Source organism: Crocodylus porosus, unplaced genomic scaffold (genome assembly GCF_001723895.1).
Source record: "Crocodylus porosus isolate Cpor-Errol unplaced genomic scaffold, CroPor_comp1, whole genome shotgun sequence".
Lineage (NCBI taxonomy): Eukaryota > Metazoa > Chordata > Crocodylia > Crocodylidae > Crocodylus > Crocodylus porosus.
Genome location: NW_017728951.1, coordinates 20,485,701 through 20,496,346, shown reverse-complemented (window position 1 = coordinate 20,496,346; position 10,646 = coordinate 20,485,701). Strand labels below are relative to the sequence as shown.

At 48.9% G+C, this 10,646-nt stretch overlaps 1 protein-coding gene across 2 annotated transcripts in view; it reads left to right on the top strand.

The window, feature by feature from the left end:
* The window catches only part of DUSP5 (dual specificity phosphatase 5), an 11,215-nt gene extending 1,103 nt beyond the window's left edge, over positions 1–10,112 (top strand). The window contains exons 2-4 of one of the 2 annotated variants that reach the window (XM_019556209.1): positions 2,692–2,834; positions 5,328–5,547; positions 8,602–10,112. In XM_019556209.1, the coding sequence (XP_019411754.1) occupies positions 2,769–2,834; positions 5,328–5,547; positions 8,602–9,002 (687 nt within the window). In that variant the 5' untranslated portion in view covers positions 2,692–2,768 and the 3' untranslated portion in view covers positions 9,003–10,112. Of the gene's footprint in view, positions 1–2,250; positions 2,835–5,327; positions 5,548–8,601 lie in introns of those variants that run through there. The other variant, XM_019556208.1, reaches the window with a different exon arrangement.
* Positions 10,113–10,646: the final 534 nt, after the last annotated feature.

Here is a 10,646-nt window from a genome sequence, read left to right as displayed (position 1 = left end):
CCCGTGCCCTGTGGGCGCCCGCGGGGGAAAGCGCGCGTGCCCTTTATTGCAAAGGCGCTGTGGACGCCTCTCGAGCCCGCGTGAAATCCTGCCTCTTCCTCAGAGCGGCGAAGTTCGCGTTTCTTCTCCGTTTTGTTTCCATTTCCTGGACGTGCCCCGAGTTTCCGAGCCGGGCGAGCGCCGGGCCGCGGAAGCGGCGTGACTCAGTGGGCAGCCGGGCTGACTCACGGGGGACGGAGGCCCGCGGGGCCGCCGCGGCCCGGGGAGACGGCCCTGGGGAATGCCGGGGGAGCAGGTCGCTCCTGGCCAGGCAGTGGGGGTGCTGTTTGCCTGACCCCGAGGCCCCTGCCAGGCCGCGGTGTACAGCCCCAGCGGGTCGCTCTCTGGGAGCTCTCCCTGGTTTTGTCCTAAAGCCTCTTTATGTATTTCTCATTTTTGTTTCGAAAGCCCCTGGCTATAAAATGATGACCACGTTTGGGGAGGGTCCTGCCCGCTTGCCCGTTCCTGGTGACACGAGCTGGGTGCGTGCCGTCGCTCCCAGGGAGATGACGTTTCTAACTGGGGCCTGAGCCACAAAGCCGTAGTAAGGCGAGGGCACGAAACAGGACTCCGGCCACCCAATCCTACCCACCCTGGCACGGCTCTAAGGACTTGCTCTTAGTCCGGAGCAACATCGTGCTTCATCTTCCTCTGCTGGTTTAGCTGAAGAGGCCTGATGTTTCAGATTGCTCCTATGTGTGGGTGCAGTTTCTATCTTTTCGGTATGAGCTCAGCCTGGGGGAGAGAGACACGCACACGCTTTCACACACGTGGGGGGGAAAGGAGGCAGGAGAGGAGATCGTGGAAGCAGAAAGCAATAACTCGTCCCTTCGTTCTGACGAGCAGAACTATCTTCTCCATGTGCCAAGAACCATATTAATTATTGATTAAAAATGAAGGCCAGCCCAGCTCGCCAACGTGATGAGCAATCTCATATTCGCAGAAATGACATCAAGGGAGTTGGGCTGAGTGGGGAAGGGGGTGAGGGGGAGAGAGCTGGAGGGCTGGATGAGAAGATGACTCATGCTAAGAATGGCCTGCAAATACCCTGATTCCTCGGGCTCACGTTTAACTGTTCACCTGCCGCACACAATTTGCCACAGATTGTGCCTTGCAAATGGGCACAGATTTGTCTGGAGTAGGAGCAGGAACAATGACAATGTCATAACTGGCTATTATAGCTAATATACAAATAGTGTATGTCCTCTTTTCCCAGTGCCAGGGATGCCAGGGAGAATGATCCAAACAAAGAAAGGTTCAGGTGTTTCAACCGTGCATGCTTTCTACCTGCTACCTGCATACTTGGCTTTCTTAACACCTTAAATCCCCTATATTTTTAACAGTTACTTTGCCTCCAGGCCTCTTGACTGGCACTGTTACGTTCACCCGGCAAGGTCTTGGAGTAGGTGGAAAGGCACAGGCTCCGATGTCACGTGGAGGAAACTTTACCCTGCCACTGCCCCAGGTTAGGTTTTGGAGGGGGCAGGCAACACGCCCTGACCTTCATGAGACCACAGACTGTTCTAGACAGCCGAGGCAGCCAAGGGTTAAAATGACAGCATTACTCCCTGTAGCCTTAGCTAGGTAGCCCAGGAACAAAATCGCAACGCAGGCACCTTTTTCTTGCAGCCTTCAAACCTTGAGCACTTGCTTTTAGTTTTCAAACTAGTCCTTACTACCCTGCCTGGACATTGCTGCTTATAATTGCATTCACAAACACTCGCAACTAAGCCGCTCACAGCTTGATGTGGCCTTACAGATTTAAGGCCTGCACTCCCAAGAGTTATTAAGCTTACTGCTTAGGGCTTCTTTTTGCAATACAGGTTTTGTGTTGGGTTTTTTGCTGCACAGATAGTCCACATCCACCCTGCAAGCATGTGCCTTGTGCAGAGTAGTCGCGGCGGGAAAACGTGACCATTTCATCAATGACAAGCATTGATGCAGAATGTAATAATGGGATTAATTCCATTTCATTAACAGAGTGGTGAACATAAATGCCCTACTTAATTTTATTAAATAGCTCGCGTGGGGCTACTCCGTTATCAATGACTGTCCTGGGATTTCATTAAGTTTTAAAGCTGTTATTTAATGGATCGATTTCAGTTGAAACATTTTCATTAACTTGCAATCCTTTGTAGTTGCATAATTATTAATTGCTATGCAAACACCCCTTTCTGTATTTGTCCTTATTTTTTAAAAAAAAAAGGAAAATATGCTCAGTGGTTTGTTGCAAAGCATACTGGAATAACTGATGTATAGGGGATGGTTATTGTAAATAAGGGTCTCCTTTTTGCTGTTGAGTATTAGAAGACCTTCGGTGAATTGGAGAAAAGTTTGGTCCTCACCCTACCAAAGTTAATATTTTGCCAGATCCAACACAGTTACACTCCCAAACAGTTTTAATCTGCATCCATCAGCTTTGAGGAAGTTAATAATTATCAATGGTAGCGCAGTTTTTGCTTTGAGAGCACAATGTCTTTTTCAACCGACGCTGTTCTTGAATGGCATGCTCTAAACCCGGCACAGGGCTGATACTGTATTATGCACCGTCCTGTTTTATTAGATGCACTTGAGGCTCTGAGCCAGCTTCATTAAGTAAATTTTCAGAAATGTGAAAATTTATCTTCCTTTTACTCTCTTTTTTTCCCCCAGGGGGATATGAAACCTTTTACTCGCAATATCCTGAGTGCTGTGTGGACGTAAAACTTGTTTCCTCCGAGAGAAATGAAATGGAGAGAAACCTCAACAGCCACTGTGAGAAGCAGAGCGTCAACCACAAACCGGCTTATGATCAGGTGCGTGTGTAAGGGAAGCTGTGAATAATTTCCCCCATATACACACACATATACCCTTTCCGGGGGTTTGCTGTCAGCAGCCTCTTTGCAGTTGAGTATTCACCCTTTATTCCTGTCTGGTGGTGCAGTAAAGCCAGCTGGATGTGTGGGTCTGGGGTTTTTCCTGTTTGCCTGGGGTCCTAATTGTTGCATTGGGTTTAGAGCCACCAAACACACTTAACAGAGCAAACTCGTTCAACACGACCTGACAAACTCGGTAGTGAAAGAGGGAGATGAAGAGCAGTGTTGGCTGCACGTCTGGGGTTAAGCTTCACTGGCGGTATTACTGAGGGATTTAAAAAGGATTGCCCTGGAGAAGCCTCTCTGTTTTGGCTCGGTCTTTGTCCAAAAATTTAAAAAATCCTGAAGAATTTAAGGTAGCTAGCTTGTGGGGCTCTTTGATTCCAGCTTCCGGTCGCACATTCAAAATACACAGCCAAGTTTAGCTTGATGGGGCCTGGTAGGTGTGTTCCAAGATGTAAGAAAACTTCCATTCCTCTTTTTTTTTTAATAGCCTTCGTGGCATATTGGGACAATAACACAGGTATCGGCTTACTCTAGATCTGGTAAACTGTTCATTGCTCTAGAAACATTGCCAGCCCAGGGAGTCATGGTGTTGCTTCAATTAAAGCCTCTTCAATAGACCACAGCTGATGGAAGCAGCTGCTGTGAGTCCCCTTTGTCAAGTAGCTGCGTACCCGGTACTATGCAAAAGGCCTTTATGCTAAAAAAGCCTCTTCTCCTCTGGATCAGCAGTCCTTATGTCGGGCCAAGAGTCCTTCTGAGCACTCTTGGCAAGTATCCTGCACTGCTGCCCTCCAAACAAAGCCCGAAGAGGGGGAAAAAAACCCAGTTTTTACCAAGCACTATCCGAGTTTTCATTTTCTTATTGCGCTCACGGTCAGCTTAAAGAGGGGCTTTCTTTTCAGTGTGTGAGCAACAAAAGTCGCTCTGGCAGATTTTTCTTAAATCAAGGGGAGGGGACTGTGCTAGCCAGAGCTATTACCTGCCTAAGGGCTATGCATCTCTTGTCTTGGACCTCTGATGCTTTCAAGTCTGTAATGGCCCGTGCTGTACACCGCTTGTGAAATGCCCCCTAGATCTATGTTCAGCTGAACAGGCACAAGCTACCGGGATGAAGCCACGTGCTTTGTGGCCCCCGACCGGTCCAGCCGAAGTCGGCAGGCCTCTCCCGTGAGTCGGCCCGGATGCCTGGCTTGTGAGAAGGCTGTATTGTTTCTAAGCGAGGGGGGAAAGGCAGGGTACTTCCTCTTTGTGGGATTTCCACTGGGGAAATCCTCGCTACCCACAAACACGCCCAGGGGAACACTTCTGCTTTGAAATGTCAGCCCAAGGTCAAGATGGCTTCCTCCAGGGATGTTCTGCTTCCTGCAACCGAAGCGCTATCCTATCCTGAGCGCGAGGAGGACGCTCGATTCCCGTGCTGCGGGAGACGGGCTTTGTTTCAGTAAAGCACCCGGATTCCAGTGGCTTTCCCTGCACCTGCTACATAACAGTGCTTGTGGCCAGCTGGAAAGAGGGGGGGTCCAGACTGCTGCACCCTTCGACCGGGCCGCTGTCCCCTGAGCTCCCCAGGGGCGAGCCCCCTGCAAAACCCGAGGAAGCCGAGCCTCTCGGCGAGCCTGGGTTCTTTCTGTCAGTTGAGCGTCTCTTCCTGCGGCAGAAAAAAGGAACCGAGATTACATCTGTGAGGGAGGGAGCCGTAGGTGGCCCCAGCGGCAGGTGTGCGTGTGCCGAGCGTCGCGCCTCCACATCGCTGCGTCACAGGCAGGCAGGAAGCGGAGGCAGCGCGGAGGCTGGGGGAGTCTGAGCAAACAGACGCCAGCTGTCGTGGCACGGGCCTGGCTGAGGGGGGGTGAAAACCTGTCTCCCTTTTCAGCCCGGTTCTGTCTTCAGGTTTCTTTGTCACCAGGACGTAGGCAGGGGGTGGGGGGGGGGTGCACTTCAGAGCCGGTAACGTGAGGTGTCCTGCTAACGGCATGTCGTGTTGAGTGTCCCACCTCTTGTACCCGGAGTGCTACCAGGCTTTCCCCGTGCCCCTGTTGTGATCGCGCCCCCCCTTTTTTTCTTTCATCAAAACGCCAGGGAGCCCAGCTTGACGTACGAAAGCACTTCGGGTGAGTTCTTAGGGGAAGGACTTTAAAGAGAGCAGGAAACATTGTGCACACGAGTGGGCTGGATCGGATTTCATACCTCACAGATGTGGGCAAGAAAATGAAACCCTCCTTCTGTGTGGGCTCTGCCGTTACAATGATTCACTGGCCAGTAATACCAGGATCTAAAACTGTCAGCCGGGGACTGGGCACCCACGCTGGCTCTCTGCTGCCGAGTGTCTCTTTTCATCGAGTTGGCTGTAACTTAAGGCGAAACTTCATGTTAAAAAAAGAGGAAAAAAAAAGTTCATGTCTATATCTCTTGTTCCTTCATTTCCAGGGTGGTCCGGTGGAAATCCTGCCTTTCCTTTACCTTGGCAGTGCCTACCATGCTTCCAAGTGCGAGTTCCTAGCCAACCTGCACATCACAGCCTTGCTCAATGTCTCCAGGAAGAGTTCAGAGTCCTTTAAAGACCAGTATTGCTATAAATGGATCCCAGTAGAGGACAGCCACACAGCGGACATCAGCTCTCACTTCCAGGAAGCCATAGATTTCATCGGTAGGTATAGTTATTCTATGGTGCCACTTAAAAAAAAAATGAATATATAAAAAAAAAAAATCTAGAATGGTTCATGCTTCAATAGACAGACCTGTGAAGCGCTTATTTTACATCTGGACAAACTGAGGTTTGGAGAGGTTAAGGAATTTGTTCAGGGTTTCATAACAAGTTAAGGAATCTGATTTTCCCATCCTAATACTAGGCTGCATTCCTGTACATCACTTCTAAATCTGCATCTATGGCTCTTTGCTAACATTCCCGCCTCGAAATACTGAATCTACCTAGCTAAGGCATTCAAAAATGTGATAACTCATGAAAGACCTAACCAGTTTTAACTACCTCATTTTTTTTTTTTTAAAGTCCTTATTTATATCTTCCCAGCTCAATGTAGAAGCTAGTAAGTTTTAACTAATTTCTGAGAGGGAAGCACAATTTATTTTATTTTTCCTTCACACGTTTCCAGATCTCACAGACATGTCCAGGTTCTATATAAGTATTTCTTTAAGTAGATGCCTATCAGCACCCCATGTCCCCCCACTTCTCTCAAAGAAACTCCTTCCCTGCATTAGCTTATTAATCTTCCCCCAGGGGGAAAGATTGCTTGGTAAGAAATTTTTCCAACTATTTAAGCTGGGTCTAATAAAAGATGCATCAGATTCACCCGAAGAACCTTGTCTGCCTATGTCCTTAGACCACCACGGCTACAACTACACCCCTGGTAATCTTCCCGCTGGTTTCTAGCTTGTGTGTGAAGGCCTAATGCAAGGGACAGGCCCTTCCTTCCAGGGGCGGGGCGGGGTGGGGGTATTGGCCAGACTAGACCTAGATAAGGTTAATAGCGTGCTAATTAATGGTGTGGAGTACTACAAAGGGGAGGCCCAACATCAAACCATCTGTAAAGCATTGAGTGATTTAGATGGGTGTAGCAGACTGGGTGGAGAGTATAGCATAATGAAAGGGTTGCCGTGCTATCCAGGAACAGGGGAGAGGCAAGCAAAGACGACTCAAATACTTAATTATAGCATCTCTCCTTTGTACCTGTCTGTTGCTGGCAGTTTAGCTGAGTCTTTGGGATTCACCTGAATCACAAAAAGCCCTGGGTAGTAAATACACTTACACCCTCTGATTGCTTCCTGGTACTGATGACTTACTGGGGCTTTTTGCATTTTAAGGGGAACTCTGTTTTCCCACAGTCGATCAATAGGGAGTTTTGTCTGTTTTTCCACTTCTCTTCTGCTAGCAGTTGAGTCACTTGGAAATATCCAGAGACTCGGCTTTGGTTTTCATTTTGTATGTGCGGTGCCGTATACCTTGAACCCTTCCGTGCTGGTTCTAGCACATGCGTCGCTTTTGTGCTACAGCTAATTTTAGCCAGCTGCAGCATAGCTGGGAAGAGCAGGAAGGAAAATGATAACTTGTTTAGCTCTTTGTGTTGGTTTAATGCCACGCAAGGAGCGCACGTTCCCATTTGCTTTGGGACTGGGAAACATATTTCTCTAGGCAGCAGACCAGAGCATGTCTATTTTTACACTTGATTTTTATGGAAGGAGCTTATTTTAAGCATTTTCTCTTTAATCTAATAACAATAATTGTGTTGTATGAGTAACCTCGGGGCCTCCTGTTGTGTGTAATGCTAGGTTTTTTTTTGCATAAGCCATTTATATCCTGACTTAAGTCCAAGTATCCTCTAGCCGGGCTATAATTAGAGACCTTGTACTGTTTCTTGTGTACTTTGTGGTGGAGACCCTGGGAATTAACTTCAGCTTCCCCACCCAGGGGCTGCAGGACATGTAAGAAACGGCCCACAGAGAAGGGGAAGAGATAGTGTCTTGCCTTGGCTGAGAGCCAGGCTACTCGGCAGCAGTATGAGACTGTCATAATGCAGTCGTGCCCCAGCTGTCTTCTGCACTGTCCACAAACGGGTCCAACCAGCAGAGCTATGCAGCTATGCTTCTGGTCCAGTTTGTCATCATATTGCAATAATAATAAACTGGGACCAGGGATGGCCTCCTGGCCAGAGCGCTGGACTAGAAGGCGAGGGACCCAGCTCTGCCTGGAGTAACCTGGGGCCTTCACCCAGCCTACAGGACAGTGATGTAGCTCCCCAGACTAGTAATTGGTACCAGAGGACTGTATGGTCTCTAATTTGCAAGAGCTGCTTCACTTTCCCTATCTACATCCTTTGTAAAGAGACTTAAAAACTAGTGAGGATCCATATGAAAGAGCTGGGGGTCAGCATCACTGGTCCAGCACAGCCACATTTAGTGCACAGAATCGTGTCCCTTGTCCCACTGCGGGATCACCACAGGTGTGTTGGGAGAAGTTGCCCAGGACAAACCTAGTAACTCGCTGTCTCCCAAGCTAGGACCCTTTAACAATACTGTGTGGAGAAAGAAAATGCACAGACTCTTGCCCCTGTTTATGGGAACCAAAGGGAGGTTCAGGTTCTTCATTTTAGAAAATGCTGGTTGCCCAAGAAACCTGCCCCTGGGGGAGACTGGGTGCGGGGCTAGGTGGGTCAGTGTCCCAAGCCAGCATGGTTCACTTGGGTCTGCACGACTGTGTCTAGTGACTCTGATAATCCTGGCAGCTTTGGGTTATCACTGGCCTGTGCCTCAATGACTGAGCACTGGCAAAGAAAGGGGACGTGCACTTTCTTTTACTACTCCTGTTGGGTACCAAACTCTTGTCGCACAGACCTCAGCCATGCGAGTTGTGTTATCCTGGGGCTGATTTCATTGGGGAAAGAGAGATTTATTGGAAAAAATATCAGGAGGAGGAAGGAAGGGAAAGGACTACTCTGAAAACTCGAGGCAGGACCAAAACGGCCCCCAGACAAAGCTCCAGTCCAAGTTGGATCCAGAGCTGAATTCTGGACTCAAACCTGGGTCTGCTGCTTGCATCGCTACTCCGTCATGAAGTGCTTTCCTGTCGAGGGAAAGGGTGTGGGGGGTGATGGGGACTCTCCTTTCTCCTGGTGACCCGGACATGTATCGCTCTCCCTGGATCCTCCAGAACGAAAACTGATGTTTGTACTGGATTGTTTCTTTCCAGACTGTGTGAGGCGGGCCGGAGGCAAGATCCTAGTGCACTGCGAAGCGGGGATCTCGCGCTCCCCCACCATCTGCATGGCTTATCTCATGAAAATGAAGAAGTTCCGCCTGGAGGAGGCCTTTGATTACATCAAGCAGCGCAGGAGTTTAATCTCCCCCAACTTTGGTTTCATGGGCCAGCTACTGCAGTATGAGTCGGAGATCCTGTCTTCCACTCCCAGCCCTCCTGTCGCCTCGTGTAAACGAGATGCTGTGTCTTTCTTTGCAGAAGAACTGACTTTAAGCAAAAGCTTTGAAGGCTCCTGTTACACATTTCCTACCTCAGTCTTGAGTTCTGTGCCCATCCATTCTCCCGTCCATCAGATCAAGCTCAGCCCGATCGCTGCCTCTTCATCCTGCTGAAATTCTCTTGGAGATGTGCAAGCCAGTGCAGTCCTCTGACGCCAGCTGTGACTCGAAGAGAAGCATTTCATGGACGTGCAATACAGAAAGCCTCATGGACTTGGCAGCCAGAATGGCCATTCTGCTTTAGACTAAGATGTGAGTATAGATGCTGGTTACACAGAGCTGTACACAGGGCAGGCTTTCAAGAGATTTCACTCACACCTTTCTTTTTTTAAACACGTGACTTTTCTTTTTACCTTGAAGTGTGCGCTCACTACTGTCCTCCTGGGCCCTCTGAAGCCGTGAAGGCGCCAGACCCAGACAACTTGCTCTCTGTTCCTGTCTCCTCTTAAATGTTATTTTAAGAAGCCTTGTTTTAAAGTTTAAGCAATAAACAGCTGCATCAGGAAAGAGAGCAACTGGAAAAGCACAATGCCAGGTGGCAACAACTCGCCTATCTGTTTTGCTTTTGCGCTTTTTGTTCCCACACTTGGAGGAATGAGCTGAGCAGGGGCCGAGGTCAAGAAGAAGCTGGTCTGTTATTGGGCAGACGGAGGCATGGCAGGGGGTTTTCACCTTTCTCAGATGTTCTGGGCATTGGCCTCTCTGGAGTTGTTCAGGTGTGGCATTTCCTGCACGCGCCTTTGTGCTGGGTGCACCCAGAGCAAAGAGCCAGGGACGGTCAGTGAAGTGATCAGGCCATCCTGCTGAGCCGACGTACTCCCACCTGCCGTTACTTAAGGACTGCCCTAGAATACTTGAATGTCTACCCACCCCTCGTCTCGGTGACTCTTCCATCGACTGAAACTGTAACCGCTGGATTTTAGACCAAAAAACTTCCCCTGTCCAAACCAACCAGAAGCCCATCCTCCTTCGAAGTGTTACCAGTTTGTACTGTGCGTAGCAAAGTGGTCTTGCTAAGTGTTACGTGGCTTGCTATTGTAAGTATGGTCACTTCCACCCAGTGTTCCTGCAGCTGAAACGGTTTCGTTTCTTCCCTGGGTGACTGACTCTCTCTCTCTTTTTTTTCCCTTTTTGCGTCATGTTCTTGTGTCTGCAGGGAGTTCCAGATGTGCTGCTGCTTTGTCTGTTGACCTTTTTATTATAATAATATTATTATTATAATTATTATTATTATTATTATTATTTTTTACCTACGGGAAATGGCAATAATTTCCTGAAGATCTCCTGAATGTGAAAAGAAAAACTGAAATGTTTTTACGGAGTGTGAATTAATAAAGAAACAAATGTTGACGCGTTCTGCTTGTTTTATGGGCAGCGAGTCACGAGTTCTGAAAAAACGTGCTTTGCTCGGTTCAGTGCCGCAAGCTGCCACCGAAAGGGCGGGCGCGCCGCAAAGCCTGCATAATTAGAGAAGAGGAGGAGGGCAGGGTAGAAGAGCCACATCACTCTCGGCAGAGCAGGGACGTTCATTTGCAGTTTTCTGTTGTGGTTTTCAGTGGCATGAAGTGTGGTGGGTTCCCTTCCAGGTGGCCTGTGCAGATGCTCCTGTTTTGATGTGCATTTGTGCCGTCTGGTTTAAGAGCAAAAACAGAACTGGGGACGCCCCTTCCTGGACCAAAACCACGAGCCCGTACACTTCGAGCAGTATGACTAGATCCTGTCCCCCTCAGCTGCAAGCAGCTTCCATGAGCCAGGCAC